General features: G+C 43.5%; 1 protein-coding gene across 1 annotated transcript; it reads left to right on the forward strand.

The window, feature by feature from the left end:
- The first annotated feature begins 202 nt into the window (after positions 1 to 202).
- Positions 203 to 25,304, forward strand: RP1L1 (RP1 like 1). Its single transcript, XM_066546159.1, has 5 exons — positions 203 to 841; positions 15,937 to 16,105; positions 18,151 to 19,449; positions 20,323 to 23,120; positions 24,342 to 25,304. Exons 1-5 carry the CDS (start codon positions 203 to 205, stop codon positions 25,302 to 25,304), a joined length of 5,868 nt encoding a protein of 1,955 aa, XP_066402256.1.

Consider the following 25,304-nt stretch of genomic DNA (forward strand, 5'->3'; position numbering starts at 1 on the left):
ATGGATGCTCTTCCTGCTGTGCTTCCCTGTTCCTGCCTGATCCATGAATTCCTAAGAGCCTTTGGTACAATCTGCTCATGATGGAGCTGTTGTGAGGAGCACAAACCTAGCTCCCACAGCAATCAGGCCCTGATCCTTCCTAACTCAAACAAACCCCACTCTGTTTTTTCCTTCTCTTTGTAGTTACCTTTAAGCAAGAGGGATGACTCAGGTGCCTGCTGACTACCTGTCAACCACCAGCTCCTTCAACTATGAGCCACCCCTCCCCTCCGTGGCTCGGGCCAGCACCCTCACCAAGGTCCCTCCAGCCAAAAAAATAACCTTCTTCAAGAGTGGAGACCCTCAATTTGCGGGAGTCAAGATGGCCATCAACCAGCGGAGCTTCAAGAGCTTCAACGCGCTCATGGACGACCTCTCCCATCGGGTCCCGCTGCCCTTCGGGGTCCGGACCATCACCACCCCACGAGGAATACACTGCATCAGTGAGCTGGACCAGCTGGAGGATGGAGGGTGCTACCTGTGCTCCGACAAGAAGTACGTGAAGCCCATCAGCATCACCTCCGGGGGACACAGGCCGGCCCCGCCGCGGAGCAGTCGCCCCTCCAGCACCATGAGGAGAGTGGCTCAGGAGGGCAAGCTGGAAGATTATTCTGCACCTTTCACTCACCATGGCCCCAGAATACCCAAGAAAATCACTCTGGTTAAGAATGGGGAAAGCGGATTTCGGCGTTCCATCATCCTGAACCGCAGAAATGCCCGGAGTTTCAAAACGCTCCTGGATGAGATCACGGAGATCCTGCAGTTCCCGGTGAAGAAGCTCTACACTATTGATGGGAAGAAGGTAAATATCTCTGGTGCTGGTCAATTGCTCAAACAGGAATCATCACGTTCCTTGTGATGTAAATCCTTTAGCTCATGGGTCCAAAAGTTTATCCACCTTACCTTAATCCTTCAGGCTTTGTCACATTAATCACTTGACCATTAATTACACAATGGTTTGATGCAGAAGAATCTTGTTCAGCCACTCAAGACTGAACTTCGTGCCAAATGTTGTTTGGGGTCAATAGGAGGTTTAATATTTTGCAGTCAGATATAAATCCCCTTCTAGTTACAGTGTTTCTCACCTTTTTTTGGGAGGCATGTCCCGACACAGGTTCAACTTTTCCATACCTGACCACTGGGAATTCAGCAGAATAAGGTGGCTCTTAGGTAGCACCCTGTGGTTGCACAGCTCCCCACAGAACAGGGTCCTGCTCATGATGTAGGATCCTCAACAGAGACAAGATAAGATAACCAATGATGATAAGATAAAATAAGATAAGATGCGGCAGTCTCAGTTCAAAACTGGGCAGAACACATCCATGACAGATGATATGGTAAGATAACCAACTAATGCATAAAAAATTAATGTTTGAGTGGGATCAAGAGACACTTTCCTATTGATGAATTAGTGAATCTGCTGTGGGGGAAATTCTTATGATAAATTCAAGGCATGGCAATCCCTTCATTCCTATGTTCCCAAAGGAATTTCTGGACAAAGCTGAGATCCTCTTGACTTCTTCTCCATTTTTTGAAGGGATCTCACAAGTTATCCTGACTTGTCCCTGTCCCTGCAGTGAATGGAGATTCCCAGCTCCTTTGCCACTTTTCCCACCTTTACAGGGCTGAGTGCCAGCTCCTCAGTGGTAAAGACACAGCCATTTGTGGTGTCACTTTCTGAGCCAGGTGACTGAAATGACCTGGGTTCAAATGGCCCATTATCCAGGAGGGGAAAAATGCAGGAGTATTTTGCAATAAATTCATTTTTACCTGGCAGAGGGAGAGGAATGTGCAATAGGAAGGAGAGAGGGAGGGGATAATTCCTGGTGGAAGCCCTGTGTATTATCACAGAGCTTTCTGCTATTCTCACCAGTCTGGAAAGAGCTTCCAACCAAACCAAATCCTGCTGCCAAGATATTTTATAACCTATGGAAAACTAACTTATTTTGCCACAGATTTCTCCAGTTTTCAAGACTTGGACTGCAGCTCAGTCCAGAGGAACATAGTAATCTTGTGAATGGATAGCAACTTCCTCTTCTTCACTTTTTGAGAATTTTCACTGATGTCTCAAAAGAAATGTTTTGCTTTCTACTTCTTAGTACAGTCTTCATGTTCCCCTTGTAATTCCTAAAAGAATTCCCCACAATTTTCCTTCTAGTTATTATAAAAACCAATATTTTAGGTGAGATATGTGTTAAATATGCAGTCTCTAGACACAATACCCTCAACTCAATGATCCGGAGGTCTTTTCCAACCTTCCCATGTTTGCCATCAGCAGAAATGTGAGTGTGGGTCAAACACCATCACTTAATCTCTCCACAGTCCCTTCAGATTCTATTTTTTTAATATGAAAATTTTCGTTACTGTTTTGTCAATAAGGAGTTGATTTTTATGCCTTAATAATTCTATTTTCATACTTTTAATTCCTGTGCAGAATATCACAGTGATAGGTGACAAGGGGTCCAACCTCAGCAACATCATCATCTTCCACATAATTAGGAGATGTGTGATTATTAATACCATTCCTGGGAATCTTTTACAGTGAGTGTTTTGGCCATTATTAATTTTAGTAATTTACCTCCAGCTTTCAAAGTGTTTACTACTGTTCATTTAACAACCATTTCTATTAGGGCTTCCTGTTACTCTAGGCTTGGGTGTAAAGCATTTAAACCACAAAAAATTCACTCTGTCTTGGATTTTCCAATCCTTTTACTTTCACATAGATTCTCTGTTCTTCTTCTAAGTTTTTGTGTCATAGCTCAGCTTCAAGACCTCTGTTTCTCATACACAGTCGGTTGTGTCTGAGTTTTCATCAGATATAACTGTTTCATTGAGGAGTGAAAATTGTGAATTCAACTCACAGTTTTGAGCTTTCCTGAGATAACCTCCTTCCACTGGTGCTGGAGTTTAATTTTAGCTGCACATCTTGTCTTTATACTTAAATTTGCATTTTCTGTTAAACACAAAGGAAAGAAGCTTCCATTCTTCCATGATCATTCAAAGGTATCTGGATGTTTCATATTTCTTGGGTATTTCCTTTTTTCTTGCTTTATTCTCTTTGAAGAATAAATCAAATTCTCTTTAAATAATTTTGTAAACTTCTTTTATCCCAATTATCTATGTAATTTTTTTTCCCATGGCTTAGCACAGAGATCTTTCTGGGAAAGAGGGCTGGGTTTGAGTGGAACAGTAACTTTTGATATTTATTCCCATATTTTGACAGATTAGCAGAATAATTCCTAAGCAATGCATCTGGACAACTGATGGATTGACTTTGTATTTGACTGGCTCAGAATAACAAAATTCACACCATTTACTAGCAGGTTCACAATGTTTATTTTTTCAGGCAGTTTTTCCTTGAATTCTTGAAAACCAAACACAAAAAAGGGGAAAAATCTCCTGTCTTGCATGTTAATCAATCTTCCATCAGTGGAAGAGATTTTCATAGACCTCAGAGTGTTTGCTCTTCAATGTCCTTTTGTTTCTTCTACTACTGTAATTCCAGATCTGAACTTAAATCCTAAAATGAGTTTAATCATCTCTGTCCAAAATTCCTGGCTCTCTTTTTATCTGCTCCATTTTAATATTGTCACCATTTTATAGAGTAAATTCAGGACACTTTGAAATTACAAATCTTTATGTGGGTATAAACTTAGACACACATGGAACAGGCTTCTTTTGTGTTCCTTTCACAGAGTATTGATTTGAGAAAGCAGAGAAAAGGGATTTCTTCCTTTTGTAGTCCACAAATTTTTCCAGTACACCTCTAAGTTTAATTCAATCATAACTCAAAGTAAAATCATAGAATCTGAGAATTTTAAAGCCCTGATTCCCACAGAAGTGCATCCAGTTTGGTTCTATCGGTATTTGCATATTTGTATTTTCATTCTAGCTCCTGAAGGCTTGAGTGAGGGAAACCAGTATTTTGAATTCCTAAACATCAAGCAGATTTCCTACTAGGAGATCCTAATCCCACTGAAGAAAGTAGGTTGAAATGTTTGAACACTCATTTCATCAGGGCAAATAGCCCATTTTCCCAAATTAACCAAGATTTTTCTTGCCTAGAAATTTGATGACTATGGATCTGGAGAGAAATTTAGTTCAGTTTTCTGGAAGCAAAATCAGTAAAATTTTCAGCAAGAAGAGAAGTGTAAATCATAAAGTTTTTTTCAGGTCAAGCCACTCTTTGGTGTTTTCCAGGTGATTAACTGGAAATAATTGGATTAACTGCCCAAATAGAGAAATTTGCTATTAAGGTTAACATTGACATGCAACCAATTGCCCAGTGAAACTCTGTGCACATTTTCCCACTAAAATACAGACAATCCTGGATGTAATTCAATAATTAATCTAAATCTGATTGTCTTACGAGGCATTTGGGATGGGGAGGACATTTTGCCTTTTGGACCCTCTTTATTAATTTTAGAACAAAGGAAGACTGACTGAGACTAGTAAATTAAGCTAGGCCTAAGTTTTCATATACCAGTTGCAAAGTACTAGAGATATTTAGATATTGGAAACACAAGTGTGGGACTTTACACCCATTAGCTGATGAGATGGTTGGAAATCACGTATTTCCTAGTTTTTACTGACAACATCAGTTCTACACCAAAAAAAGAACCAGGTGTGCAGATATCTCACTAAAAAGAATAATTGTAGGTTATCTTCTCCATCAAATGACCTTTTGACTCCATTCTGGGAAGTTTTTATACCACATAGTGGCTTTTCTTCCTCATGGTCTAAACCACAGGAATGCACCTCTCTTCAGATCCCCACCACCCGCATCTGGAGAGGGAAGGATGTCTCTGGGGCAAAGAGACAGAGATCACAGAAAGGGCAGAAATCCTCCCAGGCTGTAAGAAATGACGTGTAGGATAATGAGGCAGCGACAGAGGATTTCCCTTACAAATGGCAATTATCCAGGGCCCACCAGCTGAACAGTCATTAAGACTTTGTTAAGTCACAGGAACCCAGCACCATGACTGTGTCCAGGCACAGATGTCCTGATTACTGAATCACTAGGCCTCCCTTTTACTGGCTGTCCTGAATTAAAACAAAAACCAAACCAAACTCTTCCTTAAAAGCCAACGTTCCTCCTCACATGGCGTTTGAAACCACACTGCGAGATGGCAAATACTCTACATAGTTCATGGCTGCTGGTGGCAATTACCAAGAGCAGCTCAAGTGGGATTTATCAGCCCTCAGAAGAGTTTTCCAGGGGATGTGGCCGGTTTTATGTTTGCTGGAGTGAGGCCAAGGCCGAGATGTTTTTTGTTTGGGCGCACTCAAGGCTGACCGTAAGTTGTTACATTAAATGAGTGAATCTGATCCGGTTTTGTTGTGTGGAAAGGTCGAGTGGGAGACCAGAAAGACTCGATTTTGCCTCAGATTCTGCAAGTGAGAATGTTGCAGAAGGAGCACTGTGTGCCACTGAATTTCCTTGAGGGATCAGAGAATTGCTGTACAGGTTAATCAGGGGAGCAATCGCGAGTTAAGGAATGTTTCCTCAGGCACCACAAACTGGGGACTGTAAAGAATTAGTTACTAGAAACTCCTTGGGGTAAGAACCCTCAGTTTTCTCTTGTGTTTTTGCCAAATTTGTGAAATTTGGCATGAGCTGCACTTAGGCAAGACCAACCATTCTGGGGCAAATCAAGCCATCTTTAACCGTGTCCCAGTCTTGGAGAAAGACAGAATGGCCCAAATGAAGTGACTCCTTCCCTGGTGCATCTTTCCGATCTCCAGTAACCTGTAGGATAAGATCTTCAGCCCAAAGCAGCACAATGAGCCCTCACAGCTATTCCAGTAGCCAGGAGATTACCAGAGCACAAAATCTGGCACCAAATGGCACCATCTGTGGATAATCACACTTTGTAGGGCACAAAATAGGGTCTAATTCCCACAGGGGTGGACACATTCAAACCACTTCTTAGAAAAGCTCCCTGGCGTGTGTTAACTCCCAGATCTGCCCAGGAATTGTTTGGTAGAGTGCCAGTTGATCCAGGCTTAAATGCTCTAAAAAACACTCTAAAAAGAGTGGTAGGGGCAACTCTGTTCCAGTGCCCTGGATCCAGAACTGACTTTTAGCAGTAAAGGCAGAACTTTTATTTTTAGATGTTACTAGCCAAGCTGGTGGCCTAACTATTATTGCTGAGTAGTTCTTGATAATGACTGTATTTACAGCGACCTAGGGGTGCAAGGCCAGGAAACAGGCTTGTCTGACATATTTCCTGACTCAGATTTACACATCCATAGAGCCATTCCTGGGACATCTGTAGGCTGCCCGCAGGCATCCTCTTGGCCACTCATGTGGCTTTCTACCAAGATCATCTGTCTTAATGACAGGTATCATCAAGATGCTGATGGAAGTGCAGGGGGAAAACGGGATACATGGAGGCAGATAAGCTGGTTTCAAATGTGGTGTGTGTATATAAACAGTGGGAGAAGAGAGGTGATAATTTGCCCCCGTGGGATCGTTAATTTTCTGCTTGCAGGTTGATGTATCTGCTGTGACACTCAGTTTCTGTGCTCAGGTATGAAGGATTGCAGTGAATTCCAGGCCCTGATCTGGAGCAAACTGTTGTTATCAAGTGAGCTGTGCCACTTTTCCACCCACCACATGTGTGACTCATGGTCTAAAAACAAACCACAGGTTTCAGGTTCGATATTCTCTGATTGCATGCCAAAACCACAATGACTCCAACGAGATTTACACAAGCGATCTGTAAACCTCAGCAAAACTTTCCATGAACCTCATCCACAAGAAGATTCATATCCAGGTGTGTTCTGTGAACCTTTGAGATGCCCTGAGATCATCTGGCCAGGTGCCTTACAAGGTAGAGTTAAAGGGACCCCGTGTTTAGCGACTTTCTTATCTAACGTGCGGCAAATCTGATACTTTCTTATCTACCATACACCAAATGCAGATGATTCCTTTAGCCTGAGGAGGTTTTGTTCTTTCAGTAATAATGGAGTAAAGTGTAATTGCTTTCTAATCCTTTTGAATTTAATCCAGGGCAAATACATTTCAAATAATGTTGTTGAGTATATGCAATACTCATGGAATCATGGAATATCCAGAGCTGGAAGGCACTCCCAAGGATCATGCAGTCCAACTTCTGACCCTGCACAGGACATCCCAAAAATCCCACAGTGTTCCTGAGAGTGCTGTCCAAACCCTTCTGGAGCCCTGGCAGCCTTGGTTGTATGATCACTAATATTTCCTAATTTTTCCTAATAGCAATATAGGAAATTCTTCCACTCATTTAACTTGGCCTTATGGACTTCAATTAGACAGCCAAAAGTTTCTGCCATGCTGTGGGTACTTCCTACAACTATTTTTGGCATTTCTGGGTTTTCCCCGGAACAAATGATTTGGTTTTTAAATGTAAGTAGTTTTGGAAAAAAAGGAATTGATTTTTTTGTAGGTACAATTTTGTCACATTTAGGTTTTTTCCCATTTTAAACAAATTTTAGAAAATACTTAGAGGAAAGTATTATATAGTTACCAACATATAGAAGCTTAGAACTCTGGAAAGATTACAGACAGTTAAAGAAGAAACAAAATACCCCAGACTTACAAAATGCAGATTTGTCAATGCAACAAAGGGCACAAAAGTGCATAAGAGTAATTTAAACTTGATATATAATATCCTGTATTGGGGTTTTATTTATGAAAAAAAAATTTATTGAGCCAATAAAAACAGCTTTATGTCAGTAACAGTTAAATTGCTGGGAAAAATCAGGGTTCATCAGAAAAAGTTGTGTTACAAAATATTTATGAGGAATATGAAGCTTTTCCTGTTGATGGCTCTCTTTACAGTCTAGAAAAGGAGCACTAAATTAAAGTGGATTCAGAAGAGTTAAGATTTGTCAGCATGGTCTCTCTATTTATTCATTTGCTGAGAGTACAAAAAATAGCAGAATTCCACCCTCTCCTGGAAAAACTGTGAATTTTTTGTAAGTACTTTCAGTAGAAATCACTGTTTCTTCAAAGAATTTTCACAGGAAAGACTGTGGGGTTTTTTTCTTAGGGAAATCATGCTTTACAAATGCAGACTTGGGAGTCTTTAGCCAGTAAAAGGAGAGGAAAAGATAGGATTTTTACATTTGCATCAATTTTCCTCTTTCTTTTGGGCCTTGAACATGGAATTCAAAGGATTTTGCTGCAAATCATAGCAAGGTCTGGAAGTAGAAGTAAAAATCTTCCCACTTCTCCCATTTGTACCATGGACTTTGCAAAATGAGAGTGAAACTTGGACTCAATAACAAAAAAATACTCAAATAAACCAAAATTTTCAGCTGAATGTGTCTCTCTTTGTGCCCAGAGCTGCTGGAGTCCACAGATTTTACCCACAGTGGTTGTGCTAAGAGACATCCAAGATGGCAAGACCATGGATCAATTCCCTATGGATGTGTGAGCTTGATCCAGGAGGGTTTATATCCTCAGCCCCAGCTCCTAGAGATAATTGAGCACAACTATGTTGTCCTTCCCTCCTTCTCCCACAATTTCCAACTGGAATACCTGCTCATCCACGATGTAAATATTCTCCATATGTAAGGAGTGAGTTTTGACAACTTCTGGTCATGGGGAAAAGCTTGAACCCCCAAACTGGAACCTTCCCATTGACTCAGCCACCACAAGGCTGAGCACAAGAACCAAATGTTTTACATTTTTCAAGGCACGTCAATTTTTAAGCTAATCCTGCCCCAGGAGAGGATCAGGGCAGGCTCTTGGGGTGGAGTGGATGTTACTCTGACTCATCATTTTCAAAGGCTGGTGTTGGATGGACCAGATTTAATGAACCCAGTGCCAAAGGGGCAGGTGGGGGACTCTGATTTCAGTAAGAAGGTGAAAAACATCAACAGCGAAACTTTTCTAGAAAGGCTGTCCTCTCTTCTCAGTTGTAATTTTCACCTTTAACAGCAGTTTGCTCTTTCTCTGGCTGCTTCACAGCTAGAACACTGTCAGACCTAATTTGGAGCTGACAGGGTGGGTGGGGACAGAAAAGGCCATCAAAAGTTGCATATAAGGGCAATGCAACGTGGACAGGGGCAGGACTGCTGGCACCCCTCACACAATCAAAACTTCCAAACTGAACCAGGCTAGAAATCACTTTTCTTCCCATTTATGTCCTCTTCACCTCTTTCTTAAAAACATGCTTTCTCCATGCCTTTAATTTCCCCATCAATCCTCTTCCCTTCCCCTTTTCCCTTTTCCCATGAAGTGTTTCTCTTCTGCTGCTACCCAAGTGATTTTCAACAGCCACTGCTTTTCTGATTGCAATATTTCTCTTGGAATGATGAAAGAGTTGCTCACCCAAAGTATTTTCAGGGCAAAACCCAGTATGTTTATTTGATATGTGTGCAAACTGTCACACACGGGGAAAAAGCATCCATGAGCACTCCAGGAAAAGCTGCCAGCAGAGGAATAGCTGCACATGATCTTTGCCTGTGCTTGACTGAGAAAGCAGAGCAGGGAATTATTGCATTTTTCCTCTCTCTTTCATGTATTTTACTTGGCTCATTGAGTGCTTCATGGCCTTCCAAAACTCTCATTTTTTCATGGATCTTTACACTGTGGGCAAACTTGAAACCTGAACAGGTTGTGTCTGTAAAAATCTAGAGGATGCTGATGTTTGGAGAAATGTTGGAATGGCAAATTATCTTACATTGATGCATTTCAGCACATGGAACACTGGACTTACCCATATTCTCATTAAATAAGCATCAAATAAAGGTGGCACCTTGTAATTACAAGAGCCCTGGACACTGGAATCTGTCCTGATATATGCATTTTTCTTTGGTAAAAGAAGGTTTTGTGATGAGTCTTCCAGTACCTGAAGGGAGCCTGCAAGAGAGATGGAGAGAGACTTTGGACAAGGACATGGGGTGACAGGACAAGGGCTAATGGCTTCAGACTGACAGAGGGCAGGGTTAGATGGGATATTGGGGAGAAATTCTTCCCTGTGAGGGTGGGGAGGCCCTGGCACAGGTTACCCAGAGAAGCTGTCCTGCCCCTGGATCCTTGGAAGTGTCCAAGGTCAGGTTAGAATGGGGCTTGGAGCAACCTGGGATGGTGGAAGGTGTCCCTGCCCATGGCAGGGGTAGAACTGGATGATCTGTGAAGCCCCTTCCCACCCAAACCATTCCATGATTCTGTGTGGATCTGGGGACCTGATATTTAATTAAGTTTAAGAAACCATGTGAGTTTTGATCTGGGAGATGCAATCGATGCTGTGTGCTCTCTTCTTGACCAACAATTTGGAAGCTACCATTTCCAGGGGATTTGATCCATTGATTAGAATGGGGCTTGGAGCAACCTGGGATGGTGGAAGGTGTCCCTGCCCATGGCAGGGGTAGAACTGGATGATCTGTGAAGCCCCTTCCCACCCAAACCATTCCATGATTCTGTGTGGATCTGGGGACCTGATATTTAATTAAGTTTAAGAAACCATGTGAGTTTTGATCTGGGAGATGCAATCGATGCTGTGTGCTCTCTTCTTGACCAACAATTTGGAAGCTACCATTTCCAGGGGATTTGATCCATTTCCATGCAGTATTTCCTCACTCCAAGTTCAGTACTACCTCTTGTTCTGTGTTCCTCCCGATGACAGGGAAGAGCCTTCTGACCCCTGCTCAAGTTAGAGAGAAGAATTCATGCACTTCCTGATCTCTTCCTCCTCCTTTTCTTCCACTACTTTACTAATTTGTATGTGGGCATGGAGTGGCAACACCCCATGATTCACCTTCTGACCACAGATTACCCAGCCACTCCCCAGAAGAACCACTCTCTAATTCCTCTGGTGCAAAGTTTGGGGAAGGGAAGGGCAAACGGGTTCTTTGCATGAATAAAATGCAAAATTCATTATCATTAAACCACGATACATCAGTTCAGAGCCTGGATGCCTCTGGATTGGATGTGGCACATCCACAAAACAACTGGGCTGTTCACACTCCAAGGAGGCGTAAGTGGGAATTGAAGACAAAATGGAGCAGATGGAAGAGCTCTAGGAAAGGAGGCAGTGAGACAGCACAGGGCAGGGACTCAGCCCATTAGAGTTCCTCTCTTTCCAGCTTTTCCTGTTTCTCCCATGCATCTCTGCACTCCTTTGGAAGGTGGATTATAGATTTGTCCTCTGAACCATGACTTGCATTTTTTCCACATTCTCAGTCTCAGATGTCTTTGGCTGGCTGGCAGCCAGCAGAGGCAGAGCAGGGGTGCCTCCTTCACTCTGCCTTCATCAGAAGCTGATATCTGTGTTCAGCTGCTGAGGTGAGCAAGGCTGAGTGGTTCTTCTTTCCCTGGGAAGAGCCAGAGGGTGGCAGGTTCTCCACAACAACCAGCTGCTTCTGTATTTTGGAGGTGTTATGTTTGCCTTGCTTCTGTATAGGTATTGATGGCATTTTATTATTAATTGTGTTGCAGTAGCACCTAGAGGACCTTGCTGAGATCACAGCAGTTGGTGGGTCCTGTAAAGCAAAATTCATGGAGACAATCCATCCTCAATGGATAGCAGCCACACTGGAAGGAAAAGGGGTATTTCAGAAGAGAGGATGTGTTTTCATTTACACCTCACTCGAAATGACCATCCCAGTGAAGTTTAATGTCTGTAAATCATTTTTATTGGAAAGAACATCAATGTTTTTTGAACCAATCTATAAATGCCATGTCCCACTGGGGCAGGGAGTTCCTCTGGTGAGGGATAATGAATCATAAACCATAGGATGGTTTGAGTTGGAAGGCACCTTAAAGATCATCTTGCTCCAACCCCCTGCCATGGGCAGGGACACCTTCCACTAGACCAGGCTGCTCTAAGACTCCTCCAACCTGGGCTCTCGTCCAGACCTTCACTCACAGCATCCATAATCCTCTTGGATCCTGATCCAGAGTCTGTGAAGGTAACCAAGGTTCTCTCCATCTATTACAGTGGGACCTGGGTCAGGTTTTACAGTAAGATTGAGAAACTCAACTTAATTTTCAGGCATTACACAATAAAGCTTTTATAGGAGTTTATTCAAGCCCACCAAGAGCCAGCTGCTAGAGACTGATCCCATGAATTTTGGTGGATTTTTGCCCCCGATAATCCACAGCCTTAACTGTGACTGAGTTACATCAAGAGAACTCCAGAAAGGCTTGAATGGATCCTGAGTGATCCTAAGGAACTCTTTGCTAACCCATCAAACACGTCTATCGTAAGCCATTATTTCTCTTCCATTTTATTCCTAATTGTTCACTTCTAATTAAAATAGTTCACTTCTAATTAAAAGTTCCTGTATTTTGGGACTCAGCTCACAAATGAAGATACCTCATTTTCTAATTTTATGAATGTAGTTGATGTTTCCTGCAGAGCTTTCCGGTCTCATATTTATCTTTTATCCTGTCAGCCATCCTCAGGCACATATTGGATACTCTAGAACATCTCAAATTGTTCTGTGAATCTACATTTAGACAACTGAGATGATTGACTCTGAGAGTCAGGCATGTCCAAGGGGGAATGTTGACCTGCATAAGGTGAAATTATCCATTTTCCAAAAATATTGGCTGGTCTCCACCAAGAAGCCTTGATTGTAGATGATGAGTTACAATCCTGTGTGATGAATTAATGGAGAAATATTAGAGCAGGGCATTCTCTTCTCCATCACATCTCCTTCAGGTGATCACCAGATTTTAAGGATTTACAATCCATTGCCTCTGGGTGTATTTTAGCTAAATTGTGGTGGGATTTAATACTGTTTTCTCTGAATATCCTAGCATGGCTGCTCAGGAACTGTGCTGTGGCAGCCTGAGGGAAGTGGGGAATCTGTTTACCAGTAGAATCTGAGGTTTTACTATTGCTTTAAAATCATAGAATTGCATGGGCCTCACCCAGGACACACTGAGTGAGCTGCAAGTTGTTAAACACACAAGAGGGGATGTGCTGTTCAGTGATAATTCAGCACTAGTAAAAGGTGTCATATTGGTGGCTCTGAAAACAGATGTTCTCTGGAAATCCCAGGCAGTGTGTTGAGAGGATGGGATTCCTGCAGCAGCGTGGGAAGGCTCTGTATGGAGCAGATGGAATGAACTGTTATCCCAACACTGCCCTGAAACAGTGGATGCTGCATTAAATCAATGTGAGAAATGGCATTTATATAACCCTCAGAAAACATTCAGTTGTATTTCAAACTACCAAAATGCTTTTTTGGTAGTTTGGAAACATGACAAAGATGAACCTCTGAAATTATTAATTCAAAGAGATTAATCTTGCAAGACATTAGGAAGAAAATTTACATTATAGACACAAACACAGCTAAAGTGCTGCTGATGTCAGAAACATCCCATACTACAAATACAGACTATTTGAAGTGACATAACACAAGTGTATTCCATATAAAAGAATGTATAAATTCCCTAACTCAGCTGGCTGAGCTCCATGGATCCCTGACTCTCTGTCATTGGCACCATCTATTTTCTGCACACACAGCACAGCAGTGATGAGTGTGATTGAAATATCTACACCCAGACATGGAACCACGTGAGAAAATGTGGGCAAAAATAGCTTTCACTGAAAAAAATGTCCTTTACAAATAGAACAGTCCATAAACTTAGTGGGGCTTGAAAGACAGATTCTTTTACTTTAGGAACAGAACACATTTCCTGTCTATTTTTCTTTTTTTTCTCTCTTCCTATTTTTCTTTTTCGCTTTCTTCTTTTTTATCCCCTTATTTTTCCTACTTGTATAAGATCCAGGGGAAAAAGAACAGAAAAGTAAAGAAGGAAATTAACAGAATTTCCTTTAAATTAATAAAGAAATTAATTGAATTTCCATTAACAGATGGCAAAAACCTACTCAAAATATTTGATTTATTAAATTCTAGGCTTTCAATAAACTTTTAAAGTGAGCTAGAAAGCTGTTTTCATTAGGACTATATAGAGATTTTTTTTTTAGTAATAGATGGACCAGAAGTGGAGTGAGCAGAGGCAAACTGAGATTTGTGGGATATTTTTCTGTGTCACGGTACCCATCACATGAATTTGGCAGTTTCATTGCTTTGCAGAATTTAATGAAAGTTTCATTGAGAAAAGCTCTCTTATTTTAGGTTTTATAGCAAACTGGATGGGCCTAAAACACAAACATTGTTATAACACAAGCAGAAAATAAAAATTAATAGGAAGACAAAGGGTTTTTTATTGTATTCCCACTAAAAAGTTGATGCCATATGTTCTATTGTAAGAAATGCTTTCAGAAGTTATTAACTAGATCCAGAATGTTCTTCCATTTATCTCTGTCTTGCTCTTCCACCCTCCACACATTTATCCTCTTATTTGCACCAGATCCAACACCAATCCCCTAGTACCTCCCACAGTCCTGGTGGGACATCTCGGAAAACCCCAGGAGCATCTCACAAACTGAGGGCTTAGGCTTCCAAGGGGCTCTGGTTCTTCATTCCTTGGCTGTAACAATATTTAGAGGCCAAGTCTTTCCTTTACACAGTTATTTCAGGCACACGTGACAACTGCAGAACTGTCATTGCTGCTCCTCTGAGATTCCTTATCTTGGTTCTCATTAAGGGGATGATGATTAAGTGACAGGGTGAGGTCAGGGTGCATCTTGATAAGCCCAACACCAGAGCTGGCATGGCAACCCATGGCATGGTCGCCTCTTGTTGAAGTCTTCCCTATGCTCTGGAGATGTTCTCCTGAAGGAGCAGGCAGAGGAGGAAGGGACATCCTACATTGTGGAGATGCACAAAACTGCCAGAAATTGGCCACTCTAAAGTCCTCTCAGACTGCAAGAGAGACTTCTCCTTCTTTTGAAAGACATCAAGTATTTTACCTGAGAGCTCAACTTCTGTCTTTCAAATGAGAGGTTGCAGAAACAAGATGGAAGATGGCTCCAAGATCTGTCTGCCCAGTGCTTCTCACAGGACTGATTCCTGCTCTTTGAGAGAGACAAATGTATTTGAGAAAAAGCTGGAGGGGGATCTGAGAAACTTGATTCAGCTGAAGATGTCCCTGCTCATTGTAGGGGCTTGGACTGGATGGCATTTAAAAAGTCCCTTCAAGCTCAAACTTTTCTAGGATTATACAGTTCCATGATAAGTGACTCATGAAGGACTTGGTGTATGATCCAGGAACAGGTCATGTGGTGAGGACCAAGGGTGCAAACCTGAGCTTTTGTGGAGGAATAAAGATTCCTTCACAGGCACTTCCCAGGCTGGAGACAATGTCCCTCATCATCCAGCTCTGAGGCAATACTTGGGGTTATAACTGAAGCAGTATTTGAGGGAATATTAAGGGAAGCCACAATTCTTCCTAAAAAGTCCCTCTTCCTAAAAAAGATCAACTAAGGGACAAAATGAAATGCAGCATTTTTCAGGTAATAAAAGCTGCCCCATACAGAAATTAGAGGAATTTAAGGGCTATAATTCTCAGTAAGGCAAACGGAAACACCTCCAGTTTCACCCTCTTCCTCACTACCACATGAAATATGCCCAAATTTTTTCAAGAATTTGTGAAATCTTGTATAATACATAATAAATGAGATATATTCTCCCTTAGGCAATCTCTCCGAGACCTTCCCTATCTTAAGAAATCTGATCAAAACATAGCAGAGCTTCTCTTTCAATGGATGAATTCTCCAACAGGCTCTGGTAGGCCCCAAAGTTCTCCAGAACCATATTTATTTTCATTGAATCACGGAATATCCTGAGCTGGACAGGACCTACAAGGGCCATCAAGTCCGACTCCTAGCCCTGCACAGGAAAGCCCCAAAACCAACATTTCATGCTTGAGACCATTATCCAAATACTCCTTCATTTAGGTGACAACACATTGTCAGTTGATTGCAGACCTGGAAGAACCAAATTCTTGTGTCTGGGCTCATGGTGCTCCCCTTGCTGCTCCCTTTGCAGATCGACAGCATGCAGGCCCTGCTCCACTGCCCCAACGTGCTGGTGTGCGTCGGCCGGGAGCCCTTCAAACCTGTATCCATGGAGAATTTGAGGAAACACTCAGTGGAGAAGCTGCCCAATCTGCCTCCCCGCTCCAACAATGGCAACAATGTCAACGAGAACAATGAAAGTAAGAAAAACCTCGGGGCCGCGTTGCGCAGTCCTGCCCAGCGCCGCGTCCCAGAGCCTGGGGATTGCAGGTCCCTATTGTGCTGCCCCAATGTATGGATTTCACGTGGAAAATGCACTTCCCTCTCCCTGCCTCCCAGGCCTTTCCATCCTCCCCTTCTTTTTCTCTGGTTTCCTTCTAGGATTTCCTCCCTACACCCCCTAGTCTTTCTTTTACATGCTCCCCATGTCTGGCTGACTTCCCTTCCTCTTTCATATCTCTGGGTCTCCTTTTCCTTCCAGAACTCCCTCCTTTCCTGTGTCTGTCCACCCAGACTCTGGAGATTTCCCACGAATCCTCTATCCCCTCGTTGTCTGTCCTATCATGCCTTCCCTCCTGCACTTTCCTGCACCAGGACCAGAGGATGCCCAGGTTCTGCCAGCAGGAGACTCAGTTTCTCCTGCAAGTTACAGCTGGCCTTTTGCAAACAAACTCTGTTTTTATGGAAAGATTATATACAGGAAGGAGTATGTTATGGATTATTCAGGATTATATTTTTTTGGCATCCCATCACGAGTTATCTAAGGTCATAGGTAATTAAACCAGCCACCCTCAGTAGCCTGGGAAAAGAAATTTCCCAATTCCAAAGGGCAATTAATCTCACCTGTATTAAGGATTTATTGTAGGATAAAATTAAGTGTGCCCCAGAGGTATGTTTGTTTCTCTCCACTGTCAATACCAGAAGCTTGGAAAGATTCATTTGTGTGTGGCCAACAAGTTGTAGAAACTCAAGGACAGAGGCATCCTATGCTCACTATCGAAGACATAAAAAATTGGAGGGAAACATGGGAATAATCTGGAGCTTTGCCCATCAAGAGACCGAGCAAATTCAGTTCAATCATTAGGATGGTCAGGGAAGAGCTATTTAATGTGATTTGGATGTGCTCCTGTTCAGCACTTCACTTCCTAAAATGCCCTCCAATCAGCTGCATATCCATATGCCCAAGGAGGCACAGGATTGTCTGGATATATGTACGAGGAAATTTTGGACAAACTCATATTTGAAATAAGAAAGATGAATGTCTTGCAAGACAGCCTGATAGCAATATATTCTGCTTGAAATGAAAGGACCTACACAAACCTATGCAGATCACTGCATGGGCCATAAAGATGTTCTTCCAATTCAGATTCCTAAATTTCCTTATTCTCACTGATTTCTTCTACAACTCCCAATATTTCTCTTTGCAATTATCACCAGCTTACGATTCCTTTTCTGATTGTTCTTTATGTTTTAATAAGAATTATAATTACTCTTAGTGGCACATCCCTGCAGGGACTGAGTGTTGCTCTGCTGTATATGGCCACACATTTCCTGGAATAGGAGTGGAGAAGTCAATGTTAAACAATAAATGTATGACCAGCTAAGGAAGAAGGTCTCTTCTCCATATTATTTTCCCTGGTTAAACAAGAAGAATGAAACAAGAAGAATGAAAACTTTGGGCATTTTTTTCATGTCACAAATATTCCCTTATTTAATTTTCACAGTTAAATAAGGGAATATTTGTAACATGAAAAAATGCCTGAACTCAGAGACTAAATTGCTCCATATGTATATATATTTTTGATTTTTCTTAATTTTACTTCCTGACATGCACTAAATAAAACAAAGTGTTTGTGTTTCAATTTATTTTCTTAAATAAAGTTAAGGTGTAGAAGATTTTATTACGGATTATTAATTCAAAACTTAAAATTTAACAAGGAAGTTGGACTAGATTATCTCCAGAGGTCCCCTGCAACCTTAACTATTCTATGATTAATGGACATGACTTAGTCAAAGACAAATTTTCAAACTATGTAAATTGGCATAGTCTTGGCTTTAATGGAATAACATCAGGATTCCCTAGCTTGAGGGCTTGACTAACATATTTTCTGCCATCTTTATGTAAGTTAACCTCTTTCTCCATCTTTCTTCACTCCAGTGAACTTCGGACTGAAAGCCAAAAAAAGTGTTATCCATCCACGGTCAGCATCCAGCAACAGGTCAATGAGATTTTCCTTGTCATCAGAAAAGTCATACCCCAATGGCCTCGTGGCCTCTCCAGACAACGGGGGACCCTTCTCCAATGGCTGCTCTCACCCAAAAGCTGGGGACCTCGTCCAGTCCCTGGTCAATGATGACATCGAGAAGCGGGTCCACGTGAACAAGGACGGGAGCTTGTCCGTGGAGATGAAGGTTCGCTTCCGCTTGCTCAACGATGAGACTTTGCAGTGGTCCACCCAGATCAAAAAGTCCAACCTGATGAACCAGCTGCCTTGTGAAGAATCAGGAGTGGAGGAGGACAGCGGAGCAGATCCCCTACAGAAAATGAACCCAGAAGCCAGCTCGGAGGCAGATGATTCCTTATATCCCTGCGATATCGATTCCTACATGTCTAAACTTGAGGAATCAGAATATGACGAGGCCCACTGTCACAGCTGTGGAAAGAAACACCAGGACTATGACATTTGGAAGAACCCCATGCACATGTCCCAGAGGGAAGAGCCCGGCGTGCGAAGCACCTGGCACACGCGGTCATCGTGCTCCAGCACATCTTCCCGGAGGAGAGTAGTCCACAAAAAAATGACATCTGTGGACAGCATCCACACCACATCCAGTGAGGAATTCTCTGAGCACATTGTGAGAGAGTCCTCATCCTACTCAGAAACTATAAAGAACAGAGTGGCGTATCGATCTGTTAAAAAGTGTGTGTGCCGAAGTGATTTATCCACAGGTGCTTCCAATGGGGAAGAACAGCAGGAATACACCAGGACAAGCACAGGAAACAGCCAGAGGCCTTCATCCTTGGGCTTGATGTCACATTCAAGCTGTGAAAACAACCTGGATACTCAAGACAGCCCTGAAGACCAGGAGATCACCAAAATCATTTCACAAAATGAGGATGCAAATTGTTTTGAAGCTTCCTCTGTGAAGTGCTTGAAGGATGACCCAGAAGAGGTTGAAAGCAGCAGAGTCGGGAGTGTCATGTCCAGGTCATCCCTGCAGTCCAGGCAGAGCAAGAAGAACGTGTGTGAGGAAGTGAGCAGCGTGGGCAGGAGCATGTCCTCCTCAAGCCTTCAGAAGGCAAACCAGGGAGAGAACAGCCAGTGCTCCACCCCTGCCAACAGCGTGCACAGCAAGTCCAGTAACTGCACCACACCAAAAGAAAAGGCTGACACCTCTGATGACAACCCAGTGGTGTCCTCTTTCTCCAGTGAGTCCTGCCCCAAGAAGGAGGCTGAAGAGGTGGAAGTAGAGCAGGAAGAAAGTGAAGTCAATGAAGTCAGCTCAGTGTCAGCAAAAACAAAGCCAAGCCAATCAATCAGGGGTGAGAGCAGTGAAGGGGAACGATGCTCTACGCAGGGAACCCACCGCTCCAAGGCTAGTGACAGGAGCAGCAAGAAAAGTGGCAGTGATGAGAATGTTCCATGCAGTGTCTCTTGCTCTTCCAGAGGGTCCAAAAAGAGCAAACGCAGCCACGTCCATTTGGACGCACAGTCTGAAATATCTGTGTCTTCACTTGAATCCACTCCGAATAAAAAGAATTCCCTACATGCAGATGATGTAAGATCAGGCAGCAGGGCATCAATTTACTCCAAAAGCTCATGTGAAATCAAGAAAAAATCTGCTGGAGACACCATGTCTCATAAGTCAGGATCTCGTCACTCAAACATTTCATCTACCAGTGAACCAGAGGCAACTGCTGGTCCTGCTGAGGAGGAGAGCTCAAAAAGTACTGCCAATGGCTACAGTGAATGTTCAAAAAGCTCAAAGAAGAGAAGCCATAAAGAAGAAAACAGCAAGCCATCATCCCTCTGCTCAAGTGTTTCAAGTCCTAATGGAAAATCTGGAAAGGGTCATGCCAGGATTAGTTCTGAACCCTCTTCTTCAAAACAGGGAAGCATGAGTGGGAGTGTATGCTCAAAAGTTGACCACCCAAGTGAAGATGGGATTAGGAATGAAAAACCCACAAGTAGCTCCTCAAGAGTCTCTTCAAAGTCCGAAATAAAAGATAAATGCGTGTTGACCCAGATATCCCAGGAAACTGATGATAGGTGTTCACAATCAAACATGTCTCTGTCTTCAAAATCAAGACAGACAAACAGGAAAAATCTTCGTGTGAAGGTGTCAAACTCCAGCCGGGCATCGGTGTCGGAGACTATGTCAGTGTGCAGTCTGCAATGCCCTGCCCCACCAAAAGGGAAGCCAAAGAGAAAAAATATGCGTGCAACCATGTTGAAGAATTCCTCCATCAGCAGCATCGGCACCGAGTCCGTGCTGACCGCAGGGAGAGAGCAGAAAGAAATTGTGGATTCCTCCAAAGCAACATCCTACGGCTCTAAATCTGCTGCAACCGAAGGAAATGGTCAGAATAATAAAGAGATTGATGATTCTTGCAACAAAAAAACAGAGGAAGAGGTAGAAGATGCTGGTGTTCAGGAGGAAGGAGGTGATTTAATGCCATCAGCTCTACCAAATACATCTCCAGAAGAAGTTGTGCAAGAATGGCTCAGGAAAATCCCTTCGGAAACATTGCTTATGAAATATGAAATGGAAGATGATGGAGAAGAGGAACATGCAGAGTCAACCACTGAGGTGTCACACTGTACAAATGCTGAGGAAGCCCCGGAGGAGGAAAAAGCTGAGGAAAAAAATGAGGAGGAGGAGGAGGCTGAAAAGGATGAAGTAAAGGATGAAGAAAAGGATGAAGCAAAGGATGAAGTGGAAGAAGAGAAAGCAGAAGACACAGCTGTGGTTGAAGAGGCTGAAGAATGCGTGAACCAGGAAGAAATCTCTGAGGTTCCACCTGAAGCTGCTGAAAATGAACAGGCAGAATGCAACAAGTCAGTTACATCCAGCCAAAATAACAACAAGAGAGACCTTCCAACCTCTGTCCAAACGTCTGTCCAGATCATGAAGGCCTTGCTCAGTTCAAAGCACGAGACCAAATTTGACCGATCAAACAGTTTGCCCGAAGTGTCCCCCACAATGGGGAGGAAACTGAGTAACTCTGCCAACATTTTGATTACTTGTCTTGCCAGCCTCCAATTCCTTGATGAAGAGTCAGAGGATCCATCAGAAAACTCAAAACATTTGAATAAGTCAAGGTACACAGAGCTGCTGAATATTTTTCAAGCGCTGTGGTTTGGGTGCACTGCTGAAAGGAGTGGCCCAAGTTCAGGCCAAGAGGAAAGCAAGGTGGCAAAGCCAGTGTCTGGGTCTAAAGCCCCAAAATCCATGGATCATGCCTTCACTCCCATGTCCTCCTCTGGGGTTGATGTTTGCAGTTGCTCTGGTGGCTCAGGAGAAGAGTGCACAGCTGGTGCCACATTGGTGGCACAGAAAACCATGGAATGCAAATCAGCCGAGCAAATGGAAAATGCAGAGACTGGCACAGAAGTGACTGAGGTTGAGGAGCAAAGTAAAGAGGAAGAGCAGCCATCTCGCCCTTCCACAGCTTGCTCAGAGGCAAAAGGTGAGGAAAAGGCAGAGTCTGCTAGAGAGGAGTCTGTAATCCAGGAAGAAGAAGAGAATAAGGAGGATCAGGGCAGTAACTGTGAGCATGGTCAGGAGGAAGGGGAAGAAAAGGAAAATGAAGAAGAAAACAAATTAGCTGAAGCTGGAGAACAAGAAGAAGTTGAAGCTGTGAATGATGAAGTCCCACAAGAAAATCCTGAAGAAGAAGCTGACCAGCCAGAGACCACTGGTGATGCCGATGTTGGTGATGCTGATGTTGGGATGGAGCCGAAAGAGGAGTTGCAGGAGCATCCCCAAGAAGAGTCCCCAAATGACCCCGAGCCCAAAGTCGATACATCCACCAGTGTGGGCACATCCCTTGTCCAGCAAAACTCCGTGGATCCAGACCCAACCTGGGTCCTGAGACTACTCAAGAAAATCGAGAAGGAGTTCATGGCTCACTACGTCAATGCCATGAACGAGTTTAAAGTCAGGTGGAACCTGCAGGACAACCAGCAGATGGATGCAATGATACTGGAGCTGAAGGAGGAAGTGAGTAAAAGGATACAAAAGAGCATAGAGAAGGAATTAAGGAAGATTAAAAGCAGGGCTGGAAGGAGGATGCCGAGACCTCCAGAGGGGCCACCCACACGTGAGTCCAAACTCCAAACCGAGCAGAGGAGATGGCGACTGCAAACTATGCATAAAAAGTCCCTCTTTGGGGACAAGAATGGTGCCCAGATGAGGCTGGAGGAGACATCAGACTTATCATATGATGTAGATAATGACTTTAACCTTAGTGCAGCTTTGGAGGACAGCATGAACGAACAATCCCGTGAGGAGGAATATTGTCCATGTGACTCCTGTGTGAGGAAAAAACTGGCTTCCAGGCCTGCCAGAGCCCCTCTGGTGGCCACCAATGCCCCAGTCATGAAAGCCTTTGATTTGCAGAAAATCCTGAGGCTGAAGAAAGATGGCAATGAGGAAGCCATTGTTGCAGAAGCAGCCCAGGACACCAAAACACTTCCCAATGGTTCTGTGGAAGAAGGGGCAGAAAATGAGGAGAAGGATGAGGAGCAACCTCTGGCAGGTGAAAGAGAAGCAGAAGAAGAAGAAGGAAAAGAGCCAGAATTAAATGAAGATGACGGCACAACATTGAATGGAGATGGAGAGGAACCCGAAGTAGCAGAGAGTCAAAACACTGAGATGGAAGATGAGGCCAAAACTGAAGAAACCAAAGAAGAAGAAGCAGAAGGAGGGGAAGAAACAAAAGAAGGAGAAGAAGAAGAGGAAGCAAAAGAGGAGGACGAAGAGAAAGAGGAAGAAGAAATGGCTAAGGCTGAAGAGGAGGAGGAAATAAAAGAGGAGGAGGGTGAAACGAAAGAAGAAGATGAGGAAGTAAAAGAGGAAGAAGTAGAGGAAAGCAAGGAGGAAGAGGAACTAAATGAGGAGGAAGAGAAGGAAGCGGAAGAGGGACTGAAGGAGGAGGAAGAACCAGAGGAGGAGGAAGGGAAGGAGGAAGATGAAGAAGGAAAGGAAGAAGCAGAAGGGAAAGAGGAAGAGGAAGGGAAGGAAAGAGAGGAAGAAGCAAAAGAGGAGGAGGAAGCCAAAGAGGAGGAGGAAGAAACAAAAGAGGAAGATGAGGAAGCCAAAGAGGAGGAGGAAGAGGCCAAAGAGGAGGAGGAGGAAGGCAAAGAAGAAGAGAAGGAAGCCAAAGAGGAGGAGGAGGAGGAAGGAGGGAAGAAGAAAGAGGAAGAAGACAAAGAGGAGGAGGAGGAAGGAAAGGAGAAAGAGGAAGAAGCAGAAGAGGAGGAGGAGGAAGGGAAGGAAGAAGAAGAAGCAAAAGTGGAGGAGGAAGAAGGGAAGGAAGAAGATGAAGACGCCAAAGAGGAGGAGGAAGAAGCAAAAGAAGAAGAGGAGGAAGCCAAAGAGGAGGAGGAGGAGGAAGAAGGGAAGGAGGAAGAGGAGGAAGCAAAAGAAGAGGAAGAGGAAGGGAAAGAGGAAGAAGAAGAAGCAGAAGAAAAGGCAGAAGGGGAGGAGGAAGTAGAGGAGGGAGATGAAGAAGCAGAAGAAGAGGAAGAAGCCAAAGAGGGAGAGGAAGAAGCTAAAGAGGAGGAGGAAGAGGAGGAGGAGGAAGGGAAGGAGGAGGAGGAAGAAGCCAAAGAAGAGGAAGAAACAAAAGAGGAGGAGGAAGCAAAAGAGGAGGAAGAAGAAGCAAAAGAGGAGGAGGAAGAAGAAGAAGGGAAGGAGGAGGAGGAAGAAGGAAAAGAAGAGGAGGAGGAAGGAAAGGAGGAAGAGGAAGAAGCTAAAGAAGAGGAGGAGGAAGGAAAGGAGGAAGAGGAAGAAGCTAAAGAAGAGGAGGAAGGAAAGGAGGAAGAGGAAGAAGTCAAAGAGGAGGAGGAAGGGAAGGAAGAAGAGGAAGAAGCCAAAGAGGAAGAAGCAGGGAAGGAGGAGGAGGAAGAAGCAAAAGAAGAGGAGGAGGAAGTAAAGGAGGAGGAGGAAGAAGCCAAAGAGGAGGAGGAAGAAGTAAAGGAGGGAGAGGGAGAAGCAAAAGAAGAGGAGGAGAAAGGAAAGGAGGAAGAAGTGAAAGAAGAGGAGGAGGAAGGAAAGGAGGAAGAAGTGAAAGAGGAGGAAGCAGAAGAGGAAGAAGAGCAAAAAGAGGAAGAAGAAACAAAAGAGGAGGAAGGGAAGGAGGAAGAGGAAGAAGGAACAAAGGAAGATGAGGAAGAAAAGGAAGATGAGGGTCAAACAAAAGAGGAGCAGGAAGTGGAAGAGGAAGAAAACCAAAAAGAGGAGGAAGAAGAAGAGGGAGAAAAAGAGGAGGAAGGAACAAAGGAGGAGGAGGAAGAAAAAGAGGAAGAGGAAGAACAAGAAGAAGCAGCTCAAAATGAAGAGCAAGAAGCTGAAGAAAAGTCCAAAGGTGAAGATGAAGGTGAAAATGAAGCTGAAGAAACAGAGGAGCCAGAGGGTGAGGACGTTGTGGCTGATGATGAGGCAGAGACATCAGAATGCAGAGGAGATGCTCAGGGCTCTGGAACTGACAACAATCCTGAAGGAGATGCTGTGGAAGGAAATGAAGAAGCTGAGCAAGAGGAAGCTGAGGCAGAAGAAGATGCAAAACCAGAGTCAGGAGATGAGGCTGAGGAGAAAAGCAGTGAAAGAGGTGAGAATCCTGATGAGAATGGTGAGGAACCCACCAGGGATGACCCCGACAATGCACATGAAAAACATGAAGACCAAGGCAACAACAAGGTTTCTGAGAAAGCCTCAAGGACCAAAGGCAAGAGAACCAACAAAAGGTTAGAGACTCTGAAAAAATCCACAGCCTTTTCTTGTTATTCTTCTGTTGGAAACTTCTCACAGCAATCCCAGAAGGGGTCTGATGATGAAGAGGAAAGAGTAGATGAAGAGGAAGGAGTAGTTGAAGAGGAAGGAATAGTTGAAGAGGAAGCAGTTGAAGAGGAATGCAAAGGTGATGATAACCCCACTAGCGACCACCCAAATGGAGAGGTTCGAAGTGATGAGAGCTCCAAACCCTCTCAGATGTATCCTGACAGTGAGGAAGAAGAGGACAAAGAATCTTCAGGTTCTGATCCCGTGGGAGATGAGGAGCAGCCAGACGCTGAAGGTGCAGATCCAAAGGAGGCTGAAAACACTGAGGAAGTTCAGGCTGATAAAAAGAAAGAAAACTCTGATGAAATTGACCAGGATGACCTGGACTTCTAG

The sequence above is a fragment of the Molothrus aeneus genome, chromosome 3 (genome assembly GCF_037042795.1).
Source record: "Molothrus aeneus isolate 106 chromosome 3, BPBGC_Maene_1.0, whole genome shotgun sequence".
Lineage (NCBI taxonomy): Eukaryota > Metazoa > Chordata > Aves > Passeriformes > Icteridae > Molothrus > Molothrus aeneus.

Coding starts and splice junctions, on each gene's coding strand:
- RP1L1 (XM_066546159.1), top strand. CDS start 203: ATGACTCAGGTGCCTGCTGACTACCTGTCAACCACCAGCTCCTTCAAC. Junction 19,450..20,322: donor GCCAAGCCAATCAATCAGGG/GTGAGAGCAGTG, acceptor CCCCACCAAAAG/GGAAGCCAAAGAGAAAAAAT. Junction 23,121..24,341: donor ATGAAGAAGGAAAGGAAGAA/GCAGAAGGGAAA, acceptor AAAGAGGAGCAG/GAAGTGGAAGAGGAAGAAAA.